Source organism: Bactrocera dorsalis, chromosome 4 (genome assembly GCF_023373825.1).
Source record: "Bactrocera dorsalis isolate Fly_Bdor chromosome 4, ASM2337382v1, whole genome shotgun sequence".
NCBI lineage: Eukaryota > Metazoa > Arthropoda > Insecta > Diptera > Tephritidae > Bactrocera > Bactrocera dorsalis.
Genome location: NC_064306.1, coordinates 28,106,008 through 28,134,005, shown reverse-complemented (window position 1 = coordinate 28,134,005; position 27,998 = coordinate 28,106,008). Strand labels below are relative to the sequence as shown.

The 27,998-nt window shown below is 29.6% G+C and overlaps 1 protein-coding gene across 15 annotated transcripts; it reads right to left on the bottom strand.

Moving 5' to 3' along the window:
* Window positions 1-14: 14 nt before the first annotated feature.
* LOC105224995 (troponin I) lies at window positions 15-27,720 on the bottom strand. Of its 15 annotated transcripts, XM_049456586.1 has the most exons (11): window positions 27,539-27,690; window positions 20,542-20,584; window positions 19,868-20,089; window positions 19,502-19,630; window positions 19,301-19,424; window positions 11,747-11,847; window positions 6,164-6,207; window positions 5,211-5,352; window positions 4,433-4,475; window positions 2,609-2,650; window positions 15-408 (listed from the first exon to the last, which is right to left on the bottom strand). In XM_049456586.1, coding segments are annotated over exons 2-10 (822 nt in total). In that variant the 5' UTR covers window positions 20,557-20,584; window positions 27,539-27,690; the 3' UTR covers window positions 15-408; window positions 2,609-2,648. The 15 variants fall into 15 exon arrangements, with proteins under 15 accessions (XP_049312543.1, XP_049312550.1, XP_049312549.1 ...); XM_049456593.1 differs by lacking the exons at window positions 11,747-11,847; window positions 19,868-20,089 and adding an exon at window positions 12,978-13,078 and having other exon boundaries at window positions 27,539-27,720; XM_049456592.1 differs by lacking the exons at window positions 11,747-11,847; window positions 19,868-20,089 and adding an exon at window positions 18,540-18,640 and having other exon boundaries at window positions 27,539-27,719.
* Window positions 27,721-27,998: the final 278 nt, after the last annotated feature.

The window sequence follows — 27,998 nt, the reverse complement described above, 5'->3', positions numbered from 1 at the left end:
TTTGTGTGTAATTTATTATGCTAATTGTTTGCGCGTAAGTGTAGACAGCGCTGCAGTTTAGTGCTGAGCGTCTACTTCCAAAGCAAATCACTTGTTTTTAAGCCTTCTACCGAATTCGTGCCGCTTTCCCCCCGTTGCTGTTGCCAGTTGCCAATATTTTGCTAGGTGGTGTTGCTTTTGTTGTTACTGTTATATATAATTATAATAAAAATCGGGTTTCTGTGTATTTTTTTTGTTTTTTTTCTTTTCACTTAATAAACATATAACTTTATATTTAAAAATATTTGTTGTTGTTGTTGTTGGTATTGTTCTAACTGCGCTGCTTCTCTGCTAAAAACAACACCCGTTGCGATGTTGCCAAATTGCTCGTACATCATGATTTTATGCTGGTGTTTCTGGGGCGTGATCCTAAAAGAATCGTTTAGAATTAAGTTCGATATATTTGTTTGGGTGTAGAAGCTCTTAAGGGCACACGGATTGACGGGCAAAGTGCGCAGAAACATGATGATGGTGACATCATCTAGGGATGCATACAATTTGTTGGAGATAACGGTTGGTTTGGCTCTTTGGTTGGGTTTGTCATGACTCATATGTACATATGTATGTATGTATTTCATTCCATACAACTCGTGCGGGTAAATAACTAGATGGGATTCGACTCATTTGGACTCATTTAAAACCAAAAATTCGTACAAAAACTCAAAGAGGAAATCGTCGAGTGAAAACAGCCAAAAATCATTTATAATTAAAAATATTTACAACTGTAAGTAATTTGAGTGTATTTGGGTGGATTTATAAAAGAAATCACACTCGTGTTAGGAAAAATTAAAAAAAAAAGGAAGAAGTACAAAAAAAATTAATTTAGAAAATAAAAAATTTATAAACTAAAAATGAAATAAAAAAAGTAAAAAAAAATATATGTACATATGAAGAAAAATAAATTACAATTTAAAACATGGAAATAAATCGATGAATACAAAAAAAAAATAATAAAAAATTAAAACATGTAAAATAATTTAAAAAAAATTAAGGAAAAGTAATAAAAAATAAAATAAATAAATATAAAGTACAAAAACTAATAATAATATCTATAAATAAAATTAGAAAACTAAACAAATGTGCAAAATTAATAAATTTAGAAAATAAAAATCTATAAACAGGGAAGAAAAGAATAAAAAAAATGTGAAAAATGTGAAAAAAGTAATAAATTATAAATTAAAACATTGTAAGTAAATCAACGAAAGCAAAAATATTTAAACCAACTCAAACAGCTTTCGTAAAAAAACTCTGAAATGCTTTCATAAAATAAATAAAAAGTTAAAAAAATAAAAGTAAAAAGAAGAAATACATTTAAAAGAAAAAATAAAGAGAAAAAAAATAAAAAAGAAAGTAATTGTACCAAAAATAAATAGAAAGTTAAAAAAAATAAATGAAAGAAATTAATAAAAAATAAAAACTATGAAAAAAATAATTTATAAATAAATAAATACTAAAAAAAATTAACAAATAGTAGTAAAAACATTAAAAATTATATATATTAATAAAATAAAAAACTAAAACAAATGTGCAAAATAAATGAATTTAAAAAATAAGAATTGAAAAAAACATAAAAAACAAAAAATATGCATTTACCTACATATATACAATATATAAATATTTCTTTACAATAATTTAAAACAAAATCGCAAAATGTAAAAAATAAATAGCTTTAGTAAAAAAGTGTGAAATACTTTTATAAAATAAATAAATGAATAAAAAGTAAAATAAATAAAAAATAAAAATTATGAAAAATTACAAAACAAAAAAAAATAAAAAATAGTATTAAAAAAAATAAAAATTATGACAAAACAAAATTGGTAAAAATTATAATGAAATGAAAAATAGTAATAAATAAAAAAAAACATTTTATAGAATAAAAAACATTTAAAACTTATTAAAATGGCTTCAAAAATAGAATCAAGAGGGTTGCGCTGGACTTTAAATCAAAATTGCAAACTCAATTAAAATATTATATAATAAAAAACAAAATAAGAAAAGAAAAGCCGCGTATAAAAAAAAATGAAAAATTTTAAATTAATTCGGTAATGATTTAGAATCACTTAAAAATCAAAAAAGTGATAACAAAAATCTTGTTGGTGTTTTAAAATTTTTTTGTGTTTTTTCTTTTTTAATTTTTGTTTTGTTTATATATTACAATTAAAAAAGTTTGCTTGCGACAATTTTTGATAATTTTTTAAATTTTTTTTTTGTATTTCTTTGTTGTTATTAACTAACACAATAATTTTCTAGTACTGCAATGAACAGCTGTTGCTTTGCTTTAATTAGTATTTCTATACAATTGCTTTTTGGTTTTTGTTTTGCTGTACCATTGTTTTGTTGAGAATTTAGAGAAGGCGATTTAAAGTGTAGAGTAGTGCTTTTGTTGTTTTTGGTTTGTAACAATTAAAATTACTTTTTAAAAAATATATATTTGTAAATAATGAAGTATATTCATAAATCTGATGTTGTTTGAATGAATAAAAAACTTTAAATAAAATTTATAATTAGGGCGGGAGTCACACACAGGTCGGGTACGAGCTTAGGCATCGGCTTCAACTTCCTCCTTTACCTTAGCATCACCGGGTTTGCCCTTGGACCAGTCGGGTTTTTTCTGCAGAGAAGAGTGAATAAAACAGACGTTTGTATAAAAATGTAAATAACAGTGCTTCACAGTCATGGTGACACATTAAAAACTAAACGAACATATACATATGCATATATTTATCATGAAAAATAATAAAATAAAAAATATTTGCTACACATATTTAACTAACAAATACAGTGCCACTACACATTAGCATGTGTATGCTTGATACTAAAGGTGGGAGGTGCAAAGGGCTGCATGCAGACGTGAGGCGTTTCACAGTTGGTGAAGGGTATACAAAACAAGTACACAATTTAGGCAGGGAAAGAAATATTGTTAATGAAGAAAAATTTAATGACGCAGAGATTTTTGCTTGCTCATTATCGGCTATTTAATCTTTAAATTCCCAAAAAGCAGAACTTGTCAATATTTCTTATGAAGCCTGAAGCAACGCAGAGTGGTTTTATGTGACATTGTTGTAAGGTAAAAAATGACTATAAGTTTTTAAATTAATTTTCTTAAGAATTAGTGTCTTTTCTCGTGAATGTGGGCAATACTAAAGTTGCTTTTTATCTATTTTGAAAAAAAACTCTACTAATATATTTAACAAAAAAATTTATAAAAAAATATTTTATATATTATAATATAATATTTCATATACAAATTTAATTAATTAAAAAATTCAAAAATGTTTTATAAAAGATATTTTATATTAAAAATATTACTTAAAAAATTTAATTAAAAAATTAAAAAATATTTTATATAAAAAAATATTTAATAAAACATTTAATTTATTAAAAAATTAAAAAATATTTTATATAAAAAATTAATTTTTGAACTGAATTCTTTTTGAATAACCACGAAAGTAAAAAATATTTCATATAAAAAATTAATTCATTAAAGAAACTTAGCATTTTCGAACTGAGTTGTTTTTGAATATTCATGAAAATAAAAAAAATATTTTATGAAAAATAATTTATATAAAAAAATATATTTTTTAATTCATTAAACAAATTTAAGATTTTCGAATTAATTTTTTTTTAATAATTATTAAAGTCCGAAAAAATGCAGGATATATTTAAATTGAAGAAGCCTCTTACTACTGTCTTAATTATACTGCTTTCATAGATATCATTTACTTCAAAATAAAGTATGTAACTTTCCTCGGAAAAATCAACAGAAATATGAAGTTCATAGTACTTTAAGGATTTTTTTATAAAATTAGTTAAACAATCGTATACGATAGAAAAGTTACTTTTTAAAATGAAATACTATCTTTTTATGATATTAAATTATCAAATTTAATCTCTAATGTAAGCCTATGCATTTTTGATTAATTTTACATAAATAGTCCATTGAAAATTTTAAGGTTATATTTTAACAAAAAATTTGAAAATTTTTCGCATAAACAAATTTTATAAAAATTTTCAAAAAAAATTTCGCTTTCTCCAATTTTTCACACTAACCAAATTAAACCATATCTATAACCACTTCTATGTAATTAAATTGCTAATTCACTGCGTGCTTGCTTCATAACATCACTTGAGTTTAGCCTGCTTTTGGGCGTCATGCCTAGCACTTGTATAAATGTTACATGCCAAACATATGGACATAAAATAAATGTTTCATTCAATTTTGGTGCTCAGCTGCTGCTATGAATGTGCTATTTCCAAACAAAAAAATCTTGCAACACAATTCCGGTGTACATATGTATGCATGTAAACATATAAGTTTCCAATGGCACACTACAAATTGACACTGAACAAATTTGTTTTTGGAATTTTGGTATTTTATACACAAATTTCTTACACTTTTTGACTGTTGACTTTAATTGAGCATCTTTTATCTTTTTCTATAGAGCGCAGAAGTATTTTGGTTAGCGTTGGAAAAGAAAGCATTAGATTTTTTTTAGAAAACCAATAGTGTTTTATGTACAATTTAGAGTATATTATAGAAAAGAAATAATGCTAAGAGAATCATAATTATAAAAAGTATCTGATGCAAAATAAATAATGGTTGAAATAATATGCCCAATAAGCTTAAATAATAAAGTATTCCTAACCAGTATTGCTAACCAGTAATGTGTGAGTATAAAATTTTTCTATTACATTGCTTTTAGACAAAAATCAGTCAAGTAGTTGTCAAGTATTCAGTACGAGTATGCACAGAAAAGAATCAATTTAAGTGTCCCACTATTTGCTCTTCATAGCGATTTTAATTTTTCTTTCCGACTTTAATAAAATACAAGTATATTTGTCTTTGTTGTAGGTTTAGGATAGTTGTGAATTCTTTTTCTATAACTATACGCTACTTTTCTGCTGATTTAGATATCTCAGAGCTGAGATTGGAAGCTTTATTGTAATTCAGTATGTAATTTTCTAGACTTAGGTCTAACGCGAAAATATTGATGGCATATAGAAAAAAATATTTCCAAAGAATATGATCGCGACATTGCCATTTGACGCACTTGTAGTCTTTTATCTAACTAAAAATATAACTAAAAATAACTGTAACTAAAAATATATTTTTTTGTTTTATAATTAATACAATATAATACGTATTTATTAAAAAACATCTTCGAACTCACCTCCTTCTCTTCTTCCTCCAATGTGAATTCCTTCTTCTTAACAACCTTAAGTTGATTACGGAAGTTGAATTCGGCGGCCTTCTTTTGGAGCTTGGCGAATTTGTTTTCATATTTGGAGACCTTCTTCAAGGCTGGTTTCACGCTAAAAAATTGAGAAGAGAACAATAAAACAGTGTTAATTAAATCCAGATAATACGATTGAGGCGATTTATTTTTTTGTTTGTCAGAAAATTTACTTATTTGTAGCATATAAACTAGTTTGTACTGGCTAACAAAATTCTACTTTAATTGTGACATGCTTTTAGGTAACGTAGTCAAAATTTACGTTGAGTAAAGCGGAGTGGCTGGGATTGATATTAATCGTCATTTTAAATGTTTGGAAAGCTCAAAATGCTTCGTCGATAGGACTATTAAGATCTGGTGGACGACTTTTAGGAGTTTAGGGCTAACGCAAAGGACAAATATCTGTCCAAGTGAGATCCATCGATTTTATATTAAGCCTACGAACCCAGCGGACTAATGCAATACTCATAAACTCATATATATAATGTATTTAAATAGCTATATATTGGCTGTATGCGAGTTACTTAAACTTAACGAGTTGCGTATCGAGCAAACAACTGTTTTAAATGTAACAGGCTGGAATAATAAGTATATAATAAACAGTTTTGTATTATTTCGTTTCTAAGGTGTTTTAGAATATTAATCTTTTATAGAATGAGTTTTCAAATTAAAATAATTAATCTACGATATTTGACAGACGATTTTCTTAAACTTTTTTGTAGTGGATATTCTCAGACACAATTTGTGTTAACACTCATTCTTCACTAAACGAATAAATAGACCAATCAAGAATCCTTTATAGAATAAGAGCAAGTCTGCCATAATAAATTTCATAACTTTTCTATATCATAAAACTAGCAAAAATGAATTATGTAACTAAAGATACTTACAACTTGCCACGCAGATCGTTGACTTGGGCATTGAGATCGTTGATCTATGGTAAATAGTAGATTCCATAACATCAATCAATACGAGAAGCAGCAGCCAAACAGTATTCGTAGGTGGAAAAATTGAAAAAAAATAATACATTAATATCATATTGCAAAGATTTAAAAATACATTAAAGCACTTTGCTAGCTAAACTTAGTAAGAAGGATTACATCAAATAAGTAATATTTGGTTAGTCGTTTTTTCTAAGAAGAATACAATACGGATTAGATACATAACAAATATAGGTACATACATACATTTCTAGCTTTTTAGCGAGTGTGTTAATTTTTTATTTTTTTTTTTTATTCTTTAATATTTTTTTTGTTTTTAATAAACAAGTAGTACTTAGAAGGCGCTTTTTACAACGTAGCTGAAGCCTGCAAGATACACGACAGCATTTCCGGCTATAAGACGGTGTTTCCATACAGCTTTTGATTTTAGTAAATTTCAATGCAGAAGAAGGCGGAGAGAGAGATAGATAGACAGCACTTTGTAAATTTAAAATTTTTTTGTTGTTATTTCGATAAATTCTTCCAAGTTTTTTGCCGTTTAAGTTGGTTAGCACGCTTGAGTTTAATTTTATTAATTTGTAATATTTTCTCAGTGATTATGCTTATGTGATAGAAAAGTATGAGCTTTTTTTAGTTCAGAATCGTTATAGCTGATTCTTTGCTGGGATCGTCAGTAAGTAAAGAGTTACTTTACAAATGTATAGTTCGAAATTAAGAATTAAATTAATAGTTTCGAGTTTGTTTTTAGAAAGCATCTGAACAACATAACATCCAAATGTCGATTTTTTCGATTTTCAAATTTCTTTTAACGAGCATCGAGTTGTTTAATCTGCCTCCGACGTACTACATGTGGCTTGGAGTGAGAGGCGCAACTTTATTTTTTTTTAGGTCATAAGTTGGCATTTTAGCTTTTGAGGTGATCAGACTTAGAAACATATATTTTTTTTTAAATAATATGTGAAATTTTGAATTTTCACAAAAGTGTTTGCTAATAAATTTTTTATTTAAAAGATATTTTTAAATTTATTTAAATCAAACGTTTATACGTGGTTTTTAAAAATATTGTATAATATTGTTATTTACAAATTCTCTATATTTTTTATAATTTTAATAAAATTTTTTGGTAATAAATTTTTCTAATATAAAAAATATTTTTAAATTTATCAAATCATTATATTTGATTTTAAATAATATTGTATTTTTTTACCAATACTGTATATTTATTTATAAGTATTTTCGTGTTGCTAAACCGACACACTGTACTCGCTCTCACTTGAAGTTACTTGTAGTAGCAAGTGAGCATGCAATGCAAGTGAGCGCGAGTACAGTGTTCGCAATAGTAATATTACGATATTATAAAACACGAAGTGAGTTGCTCTAACTAAAAAATTTTTAATATTTATTTATTTAAATAATTGTAATATATTTTTTTTTAATATTTATGTATTAATGTTTAGAGCATATTTAAGAATGTATGTAGTAATTCTTGGCATTAAAAATTTCTATCAATTCTGTTTTTGCTTGCCAACTACTTAATGAAACGCTTCTCATCAGCAAATTTTCTTACTCCAAGCCATTTCACCATTACTCTTCACATGTTTTCAAAAAATACGCTTCTCCTTAACCTCAAAAAAGACCTTTCATTTTGTACTTGCGCACTTTTAAGTTGAATTACAAGTAATCTATCTGAGGTACTGCACAGTATGGCACACAATTTGTGTTTTACATAGTTTTTTTTCGATTGATATATATGTATTATATATGGTATATTTCTGACGACAAATACGAAATAAGACGAAAAATATTTCGTTACACAAAAAATGTAATTGCATGAGTGTTTTGAAAGTATAAGAAATAAACAATTGCATTAAAAATGTTTGTGTTTTTTATTTGTTGTAAATAAATTAAATGTAAATGGATAAGACTAAAAAATATGCGATATTAAAAAAACAAAAAAAATGTTATAGAAATGTACTGCTCAATTAGTTGTACGTATGTATACAATTAAAGCAGGGTGTATGGTAAATTAAAATGCAGCAAAAGATGAAAACTAAACTCTCGATAATAACTGTAATAAATTAGATCACAGCGAAGAACAGTTAGGGCTAGCTTAAAGATGTAAGAGAAAAACGCTGTAGTACTAACGAGTACTAAGAGAGAATGAGAGAGAGAGGAGAGTGAAAAAGAGTGGACTAGAAATAGATTTTTCAGTTTAGAAAATATTGTTATAATGAGAGAGAGAGAGAGGGATAGATATAATTTCTTTTTTTCATTTCAAAAAATATTGTAAGTAATAATGTGTGAGACAGAGAGGGGTTGGGGTTTCAAAAAATATGCTAATAATGCGGCAAAGTTTGAAAATCTCTAATTTGGGTGAGAAATTGAATTTAAAAAGGAACCGTTTGAAAATACGTTTTCGAAAAATAAAAAAAATTTATATAAAATATATTCTCTGTGTTTAATTTTTTTAATTTAGAAACTGTAAAAATATATTGGTTGCTAATTTTTTAAAATATATGTATTTCGCTACGCATTCATGCACTGATGTTTCGAAAACTCAATTGGGGATTTTTTAATATTATATAAGATTTTTGCCACATACAACTTGGTATGCTAGAGTTACGCCTTCAATCTCTCGACGCAAAACTATGTATATTAGGCTAGGCACTTAGTGGTAAGCACTAGGGATTGATGCGAAGAGCAAACTACCGTAAAAGAAGTATAGTAAAACAAATCAAAAATTTAACTTTGCACCAATTATGTGCTCAGCTTTATCATAGTGTACCCATAACTCTCATGTGCACTCTTTCAAGTTGTCCTTTGAGCATAAAAAAATAATTATTCACTAAAACACAAATTATAATTGATGTAAAGCAACCAATGCTTACAAAAAATTAACAAAAATGTACAAAAAATTGTTGAAATGCCTACCAATGGTGAGATAGTATGAGAGAAGAGAGAGAGAAAAATAGTAAAATAGTAAGAGAAATACAAACTTGGAGCATTAAGCCACTTAAGAGCGACGCATATCGTATAAATAATTCGTAATGGACTTGAGGAAGTTCGTTTTCGAGTTTGGTTAGCGATAGAAATGGGTAACACATTTATTTGTATGCATTTAGATATAGTTTTAGTATTTAGTTGTACATCAAGCTATGCAATTTTTGTGTATGAAACGATTTTTTTTTCAAAAATAAAATTTTTTGTTTTTGTAACTCGAATTGGTGGCAGCATTTGTTAAAACATTATTTTTGCGTATTTGTGTGTGTTGATTTTTTTCTAAACGGAGTCCACAATGATTAAAAAAAAAATATTATGACTGATTAATGGCGGTAAATTGCTATATTCACAAAATTCAACACTAATTCGCAATATTTTTGTATTTTGTTTCGTAACTCATACACTTTGGAAAAATTTTCTTTGTTTATATATTTTTTAAATAATAAATATGGTTACTGTGTTGCATTTTGCTGCTTACTGACTGTTATGTTTACAAATTGAATGTGCCATACTGATGCTGATCATATTGCTCGAATTTCTCATGGAAATTTACAATCATTTTTTTTTGTTTATAAAATTTTTTTAATTTTTGCTTTGCTTCATAACCTGCGCGAATTTCTTCAACAAATATTTAGCTAAAAAATCGACATTTTGTTTTCGCAATTTATGTTGCACGCGTGTTCAGAGCACTTTCTTTCAAATACTCGCATGTCTAGATGAGTTTTGGCATAACGTTCGAATTTCAGCATGTCACAGACGGCGTGGACATGTTTCACATTTCGCACGAATTCATCGATGGCATATTTTCATCAATATAATTTTGTTATTCAATACTTTGGTGCATTTTTGTGAATGCTATGTAGATTATATTTGAATTTGAACGCGCTTGCATTTCGAATACTATTTACAGATGCTGTTGTTACTGTTGTTGCTTTAGCGCATTTGTTTAGAATTTTATTACGGTTTGGTTGGCTACAATAGTGGGGGTGTGGGTGGTGGTATTGGTGCAGTGGAACATAAAAAGTAAAGGGCGTGAGCGTGCTACAGATAGCATAGACAGAGAGCTGGAGGGCTGAAGTGCTGGTATTTTGTTTATTTTTTTTGGTTTCAGTGTACTGTAATGGCAACAGCGCTTTAACGGTGCTGGTGGCGTTACGCAGTGTGGAACGTAAGAATTTTTGGCATGGAATGTACAGTTTTGGAGGGCGTGTGGGCAAATACGTGTGCGGAGCGGGAGCAACAGTGCATGTGTGTGTGTGTTGAAACGAACACAGGCGCCAAGAAGTATGCTGCAAACGATTAGAAACGAGTGCTCGCGAACTACTAGCGACATGTTGGGTTGCTTTTTAGTAACTACATACATTTTTAGCATATTTTTAACAAAATTTTTAAATATTTTTTTTTGTTTTTTTTTTTGTTTTTGCAGGTTTTAGACAAGTGTTGGGTAGAACAAATAAAAAACACAAAACATAATTAATTTCACTTGCTTGCGTTTTAAATAAACAGAAATATTCAAATAATTTTTTAATTAAGAAAAAAATTGTTTGTACGTGTGTGCAATGATCATTGTGGAGTTGCAAAATAAAACTACAATTACAGTTATAACAAGTTTTTTCTACTAAAAAGAGTAAAGAATGTGCAAATTTTAAACCTAGCGGTTGTTTTTGACAAAGTGTTGGTGTTTGTAGGTAATGTCCAACGATGAGTACGAGTGCAAAGTGCCAGTGAGAATATGTGAACTAGAAAATCGGGCAGCGAAACTACTGACAGGTCACAGGTGATATGTCTAAAAGCTAATGCTAGCATTTAATTTATTTACAAAAGTGAAAGTATATTCTAAGGCGACTAAATTTGCCTGTGCTAAACGCGCCAATGTCTACAGTGTGGCCGATGAAAGTTGCCAAAGTTGCTTAGGCTAAGCACATAGTGGCGCGGCGTTGAATGGTGGTAGAAGAAAAGTGACGTAGACAAACAAAAACAACATAATGACAATGAAGTGCATAAGTGAAAGAGCGAAAAGGCGCTACAATGCATATTTTGTCGCCAGCGCTACTTGGCTTGACTATGTGTGTAATCTAAAGCTGCCTTAGCTACAGCTTGAAATGTGAGTGGTTGATGCAGGACTATGACTGACTTTGCGGTAAATCTTTTGGTGTATTTTTTTAATGAAATTATTTATTCATTTTTTTTTGATAAATATTTTTTTTTTCAATCAATAATAATGTGACTTTTTATGCTTTGTGTGTGCGTAGTGTGATCGATTTTATGTATTTTATGTTGTTGTCGTCACAAACTTTACACTTTTTTGTACGAATAACCGCATAAAAACGTAAAATTAAACAAGAATTACGAATTTCCAATGCAATTAACCACAAGTTATGAAACTGTTTGTTGTTGTGTGGGTGTGGGTGTGTTTTGTGTTTGCGTGTTTACTTTACTCTCACTTTAGAGAGAGTACAAACAACAGAAAATTGTGTGTTTATTCACTTCAATTTTGATTATTTAAACACGTTTTGGCTAATTTTGCAGTACCTCCCAGTCTTTTTTCCTGACTTCGTATTCCAGATCCCATTTCTGGCCTTCGCATATATACATACGCTCGTAATACTCTTCACAAATCTCTTGTAATTCGCCTGTAAATATGTGTTTTGATATACAAATATATATTTTTTTTTATATAAATTGTAGTTTCGTATAACATACAAGTGCACACACACACACATAGCTGACGGCGAAAGCGCGCTACGTGTGTGTGTGGCTTCAACTGCACGAAATAGAGAGAGAGAGAGAGAGAAAAGAGAGAGCGAGATAGAATGAGTGATAAAACTGAGACGCAAAGCGCGTGCTGGCTAACTAACTGTACAATATGTTGACTCTTTCTCTTCATTTATTTTTTGTTAATTTTTAATTTTAATACCATTTACCGTTGTATTAATTAGCAAATGTCAAAAAATCTTCATGATGTTATGTGTTCAAGTGTGAGTTTTGCGTTTGTAATTTTATAAATATTTATAAAATAGTTGTTGTTGTTTTTTATATATATATTTTAAAAAGAGGAGGACACGCCGGGTTCAGTTGCACCAATGTTTTTGATATTTTTTGCTTCTATTTTTTGGTGGCAAGTTTTGCAAGCACAAAAATAAATTTCTTGCAAAATCAGTTTAATGTTTAATTATATATTTAACTTAATCTTAAGTGTTGCGTAAATAATTTTACAAAATTCAAAAATTTCAATTTCCAATAAATAGTTTGAAAAAAATCAAATCAAGTGCGAAGTGCTAAGAAAAATTATTTAGAGTACAAAAACATAATTGGTGATAAATTTAATTATTTTTTTTAACATTTAATTAAAAAATGTGCATATTAAAATTGTTTTATTTATATTTATAAGAAAATTTAAATAAATAAAAAAAAATTTAAGGAATCATAACAGTTATTTAATACTGTTACACTGTTACAGAAATTAATTTTAATTTTGAATATTCAATATTTTAATTTATTTATTTTTTAATTTTTTTTATATTTCAGTTATTTATGGCCAAAAACTGCAGAACGTTCTTCTTCTTTTTTCATTTTTATTTATTTTTATTTTTGTATTTTCTTCTTGCTTTCAAATTTTTAACCAAATTATTTGAAGAAAAAAATACATTCAGCGTAAGTAGGTTTAAAAATATTTTTTTTGCTGTAATTTTTTTTAATTGCAAATATTCTTGGTTGCGTTTGTTTATTTATTTTGTTTGGTCAAATGGCAGCCTTTATTTACCTCTTGTGCTTTGACTTTTTCTATATGCTCTAAATCAAATTTGTCCCCCTCCAAATTGAAAAGACGTTGCCAATATTGTTTGCAAATTGTTTGTAGTTCGGCTGAATCACGTGACATTCAAACAATTCAATGTAATGCCATACATACAGATATAGAGATAAATTTGTAATGCAATTGTTATTGTTATGCTTGTAATAGTTATTCGAAAAAATTTGATTGTTTTTGTTTTTTTGTTTGATTTGTAATATTTATGCATGTAATAATGTGAAATTAACCGTTTTTTCATGTCTGCTAGTGTTGCTACTACTATTTTCCAAACTAACAGGTGTTTGTGATATTTACTGGCGATTTAGTGCAAATTAAATGGGGAAAATTGTGTTGGGGATTGTTTTATATAAAATTTTTTAAAAAGTATTTTAACTAAATACTAATTTTAGTAAAATATTATGATTCATAGATGTATGAATATTTAAAAGTATATTATAAAATATTTTTTAAATTTTTTCTAAATAAAAAGTTCTCTTCACAAAACAATCTTGAGTAAAAGCTTGAGCACTTCACCTACAACCCGCTTTACAGTAAAACTGCTGAACACACGAGAAAGCACAAGAAGTGAAGGAAAATATGTTTTTATGTGTGCAGCTATCATTTCAGCATAAGTGGCTACAAGCTTTAAGCTTTCGGCGTCTACTAATCTTAACTATTCGAAAACAGTGGCTAAATGGTACACTAAATGATCATTTGTACTGAAGCCTGTAAAAAAACTAACTTATTTTAGTATTCACAAAAAGCTTTAGAAAGCTTTTGAATTTACAGTCTGTTCAAAGAGATTTAGAAAGCTTTCGAATTAATGTGATATTTTTCCAATATCCTGACTTAAAAGCACACCGTGAAATCTTTGTTTATAATAAAATTATGCGCAGTTCTACTCCGTACACACGATAGCCGTTAGAAATATGAAAACTAATATAGAAAAAAATAAAAGCTTTTAACAGCTCTGAAATGCTCAAGAGTTTTTGCGGAGAGTTTTTAATGTTATAGCTTTTTTGTAAACACGAGCGGACCGTAAAGCCTAATAAGAGCTTTTATAATATATTCTATTTGTGGAAAGCTTTTGAAGAACTTTTCTTAAGCCTGCTAAATTTTACATCATTGTGATTAATAACATGAATAATTGGATCAAGAAATCAGAGTTGAATTGAACTAAGTTGCAGTTCCTTTGAAAACTTTCACAAATCTACATTGCAAATAAAGAAGGAAATTCAAAAAATATTTTTTCACCACATTTTATGGTAAATTTCGTTGTACTATTTCTTAAAAATGACTTTGTTACTGATGGGTGAAAAAAACTTTCAGAGCTTATAGTGAGCTTTCAATTGAAAGCAGGTCTTAACTTTAATATAATATATGTTTTAATGGTTTAGTGATTAGGAAAATGTCTAAGTTACAACACTGGAAAGTTGTATAAGTAAAAAAATGTGTTTAAAAAATTGTTAAAAAAAAGAAATTTCAACTAAGATTACGTCTGTTAGTAAACACACTATATGACGTGATTTACTATTTATTTAATTTTTTTTATATTATTTTTAATATCAGTATACCATCGATGCGAAATACCAAATTTGGAACGTAACGAAAATATTAAAAAAAATAATAATATTTTCATAAAAATTATAAATGAAGGAGAAACTACAGATATGACAAGAGAGGCATGGAAATGATATATTTCATACACGTACAAGTTTATTTAGTAAAAGCTTCGGCAAAAAACAAAATTCTCAGCTTCCACAAAATATGTAGTGCATATAAAAAAGTGTTTAATTGTGTTGTTGTATTTAGCAAATATAGACAAATTAGATTGCTTGGCAAAAATCAAACTTTGCACCAGGAGCAATGAAAAGTTTTAGAGTAAAACTAAAAACAAAATACAAAACTAAAATAAAAATTTATTAAAAATGTATATGGCTAAAGTTTTGTTGTTGTTGCGCTTTAATAACAGTTAAATAGGTTGAGAAACAAGTTAGGTTAATTGCTAACTAAAAACAGCTATGCCAACGTTTGAAGCGTTAGCTGAGCAAACGGAAAACAAAAAACAGAATTAATACTAAAAGCTGATAGTGTTCGGGAATATAATTATTTTTGCAACAAAATCAATTAAGTAGTCTACTGCACACAATTAGTGCCAAGAGTTGTCTAAATGGTAAAAGAAAATCAAACTGTTTGGCTTGAAACTAGTTTTCTACGAAATTTAGAGTTACAAAAAAGGAAATTTTTTGCTGTGTGAGACACACACTCGCATATTTCTAACTTTGAAAATACAAAATACGAAAATGCTAGCGTTTGTAGGTGCAGATCTAAGCTAAAAATTTTGTATTCAAAGTTGCTAGTGAGAAAAATTTCCAACACTAATTGTACCTTTATACAATGGAAATATTAATTAGCACTTTTTATTTACAAACATTTAGTTTTATACAAAATTTATGCGTATTGCATACAGCAAATAATACAGGATGCGCACCAACAACGAGAACCTTGGCAGTGCTTGATTTTCGGTTCATTTCTTCACTACAATGTTTACTATACAACTATAATCAACTATACTTGTAAGTAATATTTTTAAAGAGAAAACAAAAAATAACAGAAATATAAATGGTGAAAAAAACAAAAGAACTACTCAAAATACATAAGAGCGCACAACGTCAACTATGAAGCCTGGTCCCAAAAAATTTGCTTCGTCATTGTCTACTTTATGTTGTTTAGATACAAAAATTTGTGAGTGTGTTGTTGTTGTTTTTAATATACTTTGTAGTGTTACCAACAAAATTCAAAGTAACTACAAACAAAATAAGATCTATTTTAGATTTTTAGAGTACAAAATATAGTGAGTGTTTTAACAAAGTAAAAAAAATGTACAAAACGACCAAAAGTCTAAAAAGCGCAAAAAATGGTAACTTTTCAACCAGTTTGTGGCAGAAGTTTGGCAAAACGAAAAAAATGTATGGGCATGAAAAAATTTAATGTTCTATTTCTTGCCTCCAATTCCTTACGGGCAACCTGATATTCAACGTCATATTTTTGATCCTCCAATTTCAGGATTTTAGCATAATAATCCTGTACAACTTTTTTAAGTGTTTCTGCGGGCAGAAAGTGCAATTAAAAATTGAGAAAAACGGTTAATACGGAACGTTTTCGTTTGTGCCATTGTGTGCTGGGTACGAGTTGTGTATGCGTGTTCCTGTGTGTGTGTGTACATGTGCGTGGATGGTGCCATGGATGAAGGGCGAGTGGAGGTAATGGAGAGGGACAGAATACTTTGGCTTTATTTAATATTTATATTTTATATTTGCCGATCATTTATTTGTAAAAAATATTTATTCATAAAAAACTTAATATATTTTTTTGGTGTTGTAGGTTGAGGCAGGTATGTATATAAAAAAAAGTCGATACAAAATAATAATTAATAAACTGTGATTTTTTTTGTTGTGATTTAGGGAGTGTGTGGGAAATAAAAGGGGAGTGTGTATTTCCAAATTTTTTTATATGCCTATTAAATGCCATCATTATATAATTTCTGCATATACAAGATTTTAATATATTGAAAGAAAAGAGATTTAATGAAAAAAAAACAATTATGCTGTTATAAAAATTATGTTTTTGTATATTTAAAAAAATGGCAGATCGACTAGTTATGCTAGCTGAGCATTGTTGTACACTAGTTTCTAGGCTAGCTGAGAGTTGTTGTAAAAAAGTTTATCTACCTAGATAATTTCATATTTCAACAACAACTATTTGCGGAAAATGTAGCATACATTTAGGATGTAAGATTTTCATAGAATAAACTGTAAGATCTCCTTTCAAAGCTATTTTTTAATAATTTTTATTTAGTATTTTGTATTTGTAAAAAAATTTAAATTTTATGCTTGACTCTTATTGACGGAAAATGTAGCATACATTTAAGCTTTCAGATTTTTAAAGAAAGAAATTAAATGTTCCGCTTTCAAAACTAATTTTTAATAATGTTTATTTACTTGGAAGACTAACATTTGGTATTTTATATTTATAAATTAATTAAAATTCTTTACTTGGCACTTATTCACGGAAAATGTAGCATACATTTAGGATGTAAGATTTTCATAGAAAAATCTTGAAATTATTTCATTGAAAACTACTATTTCACTAATTTTTATTTATTTTTAAGAGCAATATTAAGTATTTCGTAACTGAAAGTTTATTAATTTCAAATTTTAGGTGCCTTTTTTTTTTTAAAGAATCCCTAGAGACGCATACTGCAATGAACTTGTTCAAATTATCTACTAACTCTGCGCAGACAGTACTTGGAGGATGGAAATTTGGTGCAATAGCTATAAGATCGCTGCGACTAACTGTTTCCTGATAACTTGGTCCTTCCTTTCCGGACTAACTTTGTGTACACAAAGTCTATGAAGTGTATAAAAGCGGGCAAATGCTTTATTATCACTTCCACACATAAAAAAATAAAAATAAGGGGTATCTATTATAAATTGGAGCAAATATAAGGTTACCTATCTTCAGTCAAAAAAAGTATTTTTAAGTCAAATAAAAATTCGTCACGCTATTGTCAAGGTGAATAAGAATTCAGGTTATACAAGTGGTATTTAACGGTCTAAAAAATAAAACATAAAAAAATAATAAAATATTTTTCAAGTATACTTTTCTCATTGTTTTCGTTTTCGTTGTTGTTGCAAGTTGTTGTATTGAGCTAGAGACGAGTGCAGTAATTTCAATACGCATTATAAAGTGTATTAAACATCTGATAAAACACTACTATATATTCATAGTATGTATGTATATAAACAATATAAGTAAATTTGTAGAAATTGTGTGCAAAAAACGTGAGCATTAAAAACTTGGTGAGTGAGTTGAGTTTATAGTAAAAAAAAAAGATATATAAATATTTTTATAAGTATTAAAGTGTAAAATAAAGTAAAAAATATATAGAGAGAAAGAGATAGAGAAAGTGTTGTATTAAGAGTTTAAAGTTTTCAAAAGCATTGGTTTAGTGTTTCTAGTTTTGTTGTTGTTGTTTTTGTTGAGTATTTCATTTATACAAAACAGATTAATTGCGGCATTGCAGAGACTCCGCGGCGCGGTCGGTGTTGCTGCATTTGTCGCTGGCAGCCGCTAACTAAATTACAACAAAAATTTTCGGAATAAATTTGGACTTTTTTTTCGGTGAAACTAAATTAGTTATAAAAAAATTTTGGGAATAAATTTTGATTTTTTTGTGGTGAATTTTGTGCTGCCACTGGACAAGCGCAGCGCACAGCGTACCGGCGGCGCAGAGTGTGCGTTTATGTGTATGTGTGTGAGTTTAAAAAATTAAACTGCTTTAAATTGTTGTTGTGAATGCACGCATTAAGTGTTTGAGTTAAAGTCTGGCAAAGAAAATGCGTTTTTTTTGAATTATTTTCAATAGTTTTCGATTCGGCGCAGTTAAGTGCTTGAAATATACTTTGTGTTTGCTGATATACTTTTTTCAAAAACGAAAAAAATAATCAAAAGTATGTTTTTATATGTGTGTACCTCAACATCCTTGCGCTTAACAACATACTCAAGGTCATATTTCTGGTCCTCCAATTTACAAATCCTGTCATAGTGTTGCTTGATAAGATTTTTAAGTGTTTCTGCAGATAAGTGGAAGTTAATGAAATGCGTTGTTTTCAACAAAAATTAACACAATTTCATATTTTCTATTTTTTTTTAATTTTTGGGGTTTGTTTGGTGCTTAAAACAAAGATGGTATGTATAATAAAAATATAAGTTATAAACAAGAATAAAATGGGAAAAGAAAAAATATGCAATAAAAATGTGGGAACAAAAAGTGTAAATGGTTTTAAACTTTTTAGCGATAAGGGTAGATTGTATGCATAAAAAGGGATTTCTTAAAAAAATTTATAAAAAAAATAATCTAAACAAAAATATAGTTAAAGAAAATTTAAAAAAAATCTAAACAAAAATTTATAAAAAATTTGCTTTTTTTATAATAAATTTAACGAATTTCGTGACAGGCCAGTAAAATGTGTGCGTGAGTGCTGCTGAGCATGTATATGTGTGGGTGTGCGTGTATTGAATTTTTTTTATATAAAATGTGGGTAAATGTATTTGCTAATTCTTGCTAATTATACCAGATTTTTTTGAAGAACTTTGATTTTTTTGACTTTGCTACGAAATTTTGATTTAGAGATGTCTTTGAAACTACTACTTTCTGCTAATTTCTTTACTTCATTAAAATCCTTGAAATGTCGACATGTGTAAGTATGTAGAAATAAAATCAGATATTTTACCTTCGCTGGCGTCGCTGAGATTTCTGGGGCTACCGCAACGCTCTTCAATGATGCGTCTACGTTCGGCGGCTTTGCGTTCCTGTTCCTTCTTCAACTCCTCAGCGGCTTTCTTACGGAGCAACAACTGCGTATTGGCAAAGTGAAATGCATTTATGTTATAGAAATTTGATTTCATCAATATATTCGTAATTTGTCACTCACCCTAAGTTTCTTCTTCCTTTCTGGTGTCATGAAACCTTTCTTGGCCTTCTTAGCCTTGGAGGCTTCCTCCATACGCTTGCGCACCTCAGCACGCTTGCGCTCAATCTCGGCCTGTTTAGCCTTCTTTGCCTACAAAATATCCAATATACAAGATATGTGTGTTTAGCACCGTGTACCGTTAAACGACGAGTATGAACACATGAACACAACGAATGAGACAGCAGCCACATTGCACTTCACAGCGTGTAAACAAGAAAACGCACGGCACAGAGCACCAAAACACATACATATTTGTGTTTCACAATAACACACTTTTCGAAACGCTGGCAACACTTAACGTTTTTACAAGAAATTCTGTGCGAGTACCTCCTCTTTGGGATCAAGTGGCTTGGCAGGCTTGGCGGGAGCGGCCGCGGCAGCTGGTGCAGCGCCTGCTGCGGGTGCAGCACCTGCGGCTGGTGCGGCAGCGGGGGCAGCTCCCGCGGCTGGTGCGGCCGCTGGTGCCGCTGCTGCTGCTGGTGCTGCAGCCGGTGCAGGCGCTGCTGCTGCGGGCGCTGGTGCGGCTGCTGGTGCATCGGCTGCTTTCTTCTAAAAGACGCAGATGGAAAGAAAAGAAAATTATTAGTAAAAATATTGATTTCTATGGTAAAAAGAGCAGCATGCAATAATAAGTCGTAAGTAACGGTGTTAGGCGTGGCATTAAAAGTAGATTAATTTTGTGGCAATTAATTTCAAAAGACTATACAGCTATTGCAGTTGAAATTTTACTAATACATCAGCTTATACTTATGTGCCAAAGCGTTCGAAATATAGCTAAAAGCAGAGTTACAGAATTAAAGCTTCAGAAATGTCAAAGCACTAGCTTGGCAGCGCCATAATTTTGAACTATAATATTCACCTTCGTTGTGTCCATATGCCAATGCTGTATGTGTCATATCATTAAGCGCGTAATTACTGTAAATATTGAGAGAATAAAAGCATTAATGTTTTTTCACTTATATGGCAGTTATCGGTTGCTCAGAGAGCGATACTCACCTCACCTCATCATCAGCCATTTTGGATTTGTGTTTTTGGATTTAGTAACTGTAATGTAACAAATAAATGAAATCATTTTAATAAACCTTCAAATATGAATTGATAAAATATTATTATTATTTTATTAGGTAAATGTACAAAAATATTAAACATAACGGTAAGAAAGGAGTGCAAGCTACTATGGCCATCGATCCCGATATAATGGTATAAAGGTATCAATAAAATATATTTTGTGGCGATCCATATAATATATACACAAAAAAAAATCCACATCAGATCTTGCTGTTTAAACGTTTCAACATTTTCCAAACATTCTCTAAAGACTTTTCCAACGATTTATTTAATTTCTATCATCGAGAGAATGGTATGGAGAAAGTTTTGTCCATCTCAAAATTTTTATTTATTTACGTTGTGCTCTCCGTTATTAGCTTTACCTTTATACTACTCTTTTCATAACAGAATAATAAAAAAATTCAAAGACTTAGAGCAAAAAACGGATCATAAAAAGCATATGCAGCCAGTGACAGAAACATGACAGTTATTTCATAAATTTTGACAGAAAAAATCATTATGAAGGAATGGTCAAATATATGTATATGTATGACGTAGTTATAGAAAATTGTTGTTGTTTTGAGGACCACACAAATATGTCAAAGATATTTAAATTATGATTTCTCTTTTTTCTTACAAAATAATCATTATATTTTGGTATTTACGTTTTCGCTTACAAAAGACGAGTTATTTCATACCTTTTACTTATGACTCACACGGTGAGTTTTTCGTAACACTAAGGCAATGAGTATTGGAGAGTAAGCTTTTTTTTGCTTTGCGATTAGAAAGTGACAACCTGAGGGTATTATTTGTCAAGGCTATATGCCGAATTTACTATAGAATGAGCTCCACATCATCACATTCGTACAGATGACGACTTACTTGACCATCATTTATCATGGTACAGACAAACACACATACATTTATAATATTTATACCCTGAATAGAGTATATTTAACCTGAGCTGCTATATACTTTATATATGAGAGGTTAGTGTGATGCGTTGAGTCGATTAAGCCATTTCCGTCTATATATATGTATGTGCTCTTCAGTTTTTGAGATGCCAATCTAAAAATTTATACACGTCCATTGCTCCCCAGGATACTAATCATTTGTCGGAATATCTGATATCGGACTACTATAGCGAATAACTGTCATACAAAAACCAGTACTTGTATGGAAAACTTTCTTATTTAAAGAGATGTTTTCAAGAATTTTGCCAGATACTATTAATCTATCAATGGAAGAATCTCGTATGCAAATTTTTCAGATCGGACCACTACATCATACACTGGGCGGTAAAAATTAGGTTCTTGTATGAAAACTTTTTTATTTGACGAGATACCTTCAGGAAATTTGGTATAGATTACTAGCCAAGATAACGGTATAATCTTCAAGGAAATTATTTAGATCGGTTCACTATCGCATATAGGTTTCATACAAACTGAACGATCAAAATCAAGATAAGGATATACGCTTCATGCGATAAGGAATGCATTTCTGAAGGGTATCATAGCAACAGTGCAGCCGGAGTTACCCATCTTACTAGCTTTTTTTACACTTGGTACATAAAATTTAGAGTCATACATTTGCGGCTTAACAAAATAAAATTTGATAGATATTTCAGAGAAAATTTTGAGAGAGGAAGTCTTTACCAGAGTCTTTTTAATAAGAGATACTATACCATTTTCAAATATACCGTAACATTTTTATTTCTAATTAGCACGTAAATAGAAACGACCTTTGTCATAATTTAATGGAGTTTAAAGTTTAAAATAAATATGAAAAGTCTCTCGATTAATTGCTGTGTCGAAGTACAACAAAGAAAAGAAGTGTAAAAGTGGAAGACAACAGTGTTTAATTGTTATCAACTTCAAAAAAAATACTATTTTCAAATACCGCATCCATTTGAAACTTTAACTTTAAATTTTGTAATTAAAGTTACAAGTTTTTGTTACAAACTACTTTTTTGTATACATACCTCCAATATACGTAAAAAATTTCATACATACATACATATTATCCATATCTTTCACTGCTAAATTGCATGAATATGGAAAACTGAAAGCAGCTGTCGCTTTGATTTGTTTATATCTTATACATGTATGTATATACAAATCAGCACCGCCTCGCTACCATTTTAGTATTGGAACGGAAATTTCGAATTTTCCACGCATCATTTCTGAATTTAACAAAGCAAAAACAAAACCGTGCAGCACTTTGGTGCGCACAGCTTTTTTAGCAAGCCGTATATGGGCGCTGCTTGGCACAAAAGCAACGCAAACAGCGAGTGAATGCTAGCAGGCGAACAGCCAAGTGGAGGTAACGTATACGCCACGGTGTGCGGCACTCACTCATAAAAACGATCAGATAAATAGTACTCTGCGCTGTGTATGAGCGTGTGTGTGTCTGACATACACACTTATTTTGGAGCATGTATTTGTTGACACGCACACATACATATATATTGTTCGGTGTAAATGTATATATATGAGTGAGTAGTAATAAGGTAGATAAATAGACGAGCAGCTGCGCAATTGACTCATTCAGCCATTAATTTGCTTTTAATCTGTTAACAGCCAAGCGTGAGAGAGAACACACTAGTGTTGGCAAAAGGTGTGTGGGCGGCATGTTGCAGTTGTATTGGTCGCGGCGCATAAATAAGTCGCAATCATATCCAATTTCAAGTGATTACGGCGCTGTTTTGTATGTGATTTTTTTATTGTTGTACTGGAAGTATGCTTTTTTGCTGTCTTCGGCTTTATTGAAAGATGTGTATGCGTAAGTGTGCAATGGTATTCGTTTGGAGAGAATTCCTAAATTGCAAATCTCTGTGACACGGCCTTCTAACGATCGAATCTTGCGCTAGTAAATGTATAAATATGTATTGTTGTTGCTTTGTTATATTTATAATACTACGTATTCGTAAATAGCTACGTGTTGCTTTGCAGTTTTTCATAAACAAAATACGATCTCTCCTGTTGCTCTATATTTGAAAACATTTTTTGATCGAAATCAAAATTTAATGAGAAGTAATTTTAAGGAATTTTTTGCTAAAATAGAAAAAAGAAAAGTCAAGCTTCTCAGAGTATTATTTATGAATTTCAACTTTCGCTCTGGATTATAATATTTAACATTTATTTTTTAATTCAGTATATAATTTATAATTTTTAATTATCAAGTTTTCTAATACTTTTTAATCAAAATATTTTTTGAAAGAAAATATAAAAAATATTTTATAATATTATATTAAAAAATTAGAAATTTTTTATAAATTAAAAAAAAAAAAATAAATGAAAATATTTTTTTAAGAATAAATATTTTTTTTATTAATTCATATAAACATATCTCAATAGGCGAATATATTTAATATGATACAATACAAGTTTGAGTAAATAAAATTCCTAAGACCCAGATCTCCATTTTACAATATAAATATTTTTTTTTTTAAATAGTGCAAAGCACTTTCAAATAAATAAATTTACATTTACGTCTGAATTTTTCTAAATATTTCTACTGTTTGCATAGAAGACTAATTTTGTTGAATATTTTTTCTAATGTTCACAATTTATTTGAGGCGCAAATGCGACATATTTATTTATATTACTGCCACTGACGAATATGTGCCGCACAAAAATTATTGCAACATCAAAAACATATGTAGACATGCTTATAAATATAGCCATGACATTAATAAATAAGATTTGTACGTGTTGTTTGCGCTTGTGAAATCTTTTGTTTAAATATTTGCTTTAAAAGTGAGCTGAGTTATTGTAGGAATTTATAGGCCAAAAATAATTTGGCTTATTTCCTTGAAGAAAGAATAAAATTCGCCCGGTGTTTTGCTAACGTCACCTAACACCTACTCACCTACTCGCCCATTTGTAGCTAACAATATACAGTATGTAGGCGTGTGTGGCTAATATTATTTTTTTACCTACAATTAATTTGACTGAGAAAATAAAATTTTAGCACGTAAGCATGTGAAAGATATTTGTTTTTCAAATATGTTGAGACAAGCATACATACATACACATGTACTTATATACAGCCATTTAATTGTATGTGAACACATTGGGGCGATAAAGGCAATTGCTGTGCCAAAATTTTTTTTATTAATAAAAAATATAAAATTTTAAAATATTTTTTCGAATTTTGTAATGTAAAGTGCGGTTTAAATTTAGTATAATATATTGCATTTACCAATAAGAAAGATTATATATTTTAACAGAATTTCTTCTATTTGCAGCTAACAACTGTTAGCGATAGTAATAATTAGTTAAATAATGTGTTTACATCAGAAAAAATGTTAACAGCTCTAAAACGGCGGTTTTAAGATTTAGCGCGCTGAAAAGTATGCAACATTTTTAATATCGTTCCTTGCTGATTGCTTTATTAAGCTTTTGTTTACATAATGTAAACAAATCTCGCTTTAATTGTTTTTGAATTCGTCTATTTAGATGTAAAGGAACCTTTTCTATGTACGGTCGGTATACTCTCATATTTGACAAATGATAATTCATGGTCTAATAGGGGCCACGGTATGATACACTGGAAGAGGTATCGATAGTGAGGCCTCAGGATATGTTGAAATTTGAAATAAAGCGCAGGCATTCTATATTATAACTATTCCTAATGGACTTTATAACTGAACTCCATCTGTTATTACAAAGAACCAAAACTGGTCTACGTGTGGCTCATTAGCCTATTAGACTAAGCGAAGCTTTATGACATTAAATATACATTTTTCTTTTGTTCAAATTTTAATCTAAAATATATGTATAGCGTCTTTAGCCGCGGAAAATACTGCAGCAACGGAATATTATGTACTGAAGTCGAACTTTTTCGAAGTCTGTGACTTATTTTGACCGGTTGCTGGGTAAAGATTAATAAAAGGTCTTTAAGAGTTGAGAAGACCACATTGGTAAGCGAGAGTTCGAAACTTATTTGTTGTTAACAGATTTAAAACAAAAATTTCTCTGAATATTTGCTCTCTATTCGCTTCAGTGGCGTTAGTTACTATTTCAAAATCTTTTTTGACACTAAGTGTGTGATGGGACAATTTTTGTATCTTCTTGTTTAAAAAGTTAATAAATTTAAAGCAAAATATCAAAATAATAATTGAGGCAAATTTGAAGTGTCACTCAAAAGTAAAATTAATTTTCGGTTTTGTTTTAATGAAAGAATAAAGTTTTTATGGAGCATATAACCACTTAAAATGCAAAACAACCGATCACCAAAACCGAAATTAAGTTTTTTGTTGCTTACGATTCACTACATCATATTACATATGTATATGTAGTACAAAATTTTCAGCTTTCGCTATCAGATATAACCAATATTTAACCATTATATAACCAAAAATGAAATTTTGTTTCAATATAAGTGGTTTCTATTATATCGTTTTTCCTTCGCCTGTAAATTTATGATATTATTAGGTTATTTTGTATTTTATATGACGATAAGTTACTAAATTATTTCTTATTGAATTTCCATACGCAATATGGCATTATTGTGATCTGTAAAGCTTTTTTAGGAAAAATTTTTTGTTAAAAAAATTTAAAAAGATATAAAATAGGTGTGGTTGATGAATTTAAATTTTAATAAATTTTTTTAAGTCATTCTCTTTTTTATGAAATATTTTAATTTTTTTTTTTTAAATTTTACGTTAAAGAAAGTAAAAAAATATGAAATATGAGCGGCTCATGAATTTAAAATTTAAGAAAATTTTAGAAAATATATTTCTATTTTATGAACCTTCCAAAGATCACACAAGAACATTTTATACCCTCATATGATTTTTCGCATTACTCCTTAGCTGTCATTAGAGCTGGCATTTCAGACATGAAATATGTATGTCAACATATTTGCTTACTGAGTACCAAGATCAAGCAGAACTTGAAGCGAATGTTATACTTTCAATCAAAGTAAATAAGCATGTTTGTATGTGAGTTAATAGAATTCGGAAAATTCTTAGCATTTCCTCTTCTTCGCACAATTTGCTATGCTGGCGATCACACACGATCAGTTTTCGGCTCTAGCGCTCGTACACTTTGGGCAGCCACTTTGCTGGCGTGTAGAGAAAATTTTCTATTTTCAGACAAAGTTGCATATACATACGTACATAGTTACACATACATTTGCAGCGCGACATACAACCGTTTTAACGTTGCTACTAATGCTTTGAATTAACTTGAGCGCTAAGGAATCGTATTTTTTAGTAAAAATCTATGCTGATTCTTTGTTATTTTTATTTTCGTGAACGCCTTACTTGCGTGAGTTAGATGTATGAGAATGTGTGTGTATGTACATGTGTCTATATAATTTATATGTAGTGTAAATTTGTATGGATTTCTGTTCATATGTGTGCCTGTATGTGCTCATATGCATGTATTTGTGTTTATATGTGTATACGTGCGTATAAATATGTAGACATGATTAAGTTAATATATTTGTGCTTTTCTTAGTATATGTGAGTTTACTGTATATATTGCCGCGTGTGTGTATGTATGTGTGTATCCTTCAACGGTAGGTAACCGAACCGCAATTTCGTACACTCATAAACGCATTCGCATATATTTTTAAAATGAAAGAGGGTTATGTAATTGCTATGATATACGACCGTGGTACACTTAAAAATATATATATAGCAGATACACTTAATTTTTCAGCTAATAAGTATAGTCTTTTTATTTTAATAATTTTATTTAAATTTTTTTGTAATCTTTCAAGTCTTCACTTCACATAAAACGTTCATTTTGATTGCAGTATATTCATTTTCCTCGACATAATTACACATTTGCTCCTTTTTGTAAGTTTAATACATGTAAATATCGTATATTTTTCCATTTGCGTTGCCACACAGCTCAAAAAAAATATATTGGAAAAAATTGAAATTTCCAGCACCTGCAACACTCCTTTTACTCAGCCACAGCAGCTGATAGCACTCACCTTAAAGGAATTAAAAAATAGGTGTGCGAGCAACCTCACAGATCGGAGAACACTGTTCGAACGGAAAAAGACTGAACGGTCCGACGATCCACGGCAGACTATATTTCGATCGGAATTCGCTCACCAGATCATTTTTCTTGCGTAGGCTTGGCCAACAGCGCAGAAATGTTGTCGAAACGAACAAAAGCAGAAATAAAAACACAAACAAATAAAAAAAAACTGCTTGTATTAGCCAACTGCATAGCATTTTATGTTGTGGCGAAATCGAATTCGCCGCGCTCTCACGTTCCACACTGGCATACTATGCAGTTATATGTGCACATATGCTTGGCTCATGTCCACATAGTACGTGGGTAGTGAGCGTATGTAAACTTCGTTGACTTTCTGGCAGTGTGCGGTAAACTTTGGAAACGTTTCAACGATGCACTAATGCCGCTGCCGAACTCTAACGAAAGAAATA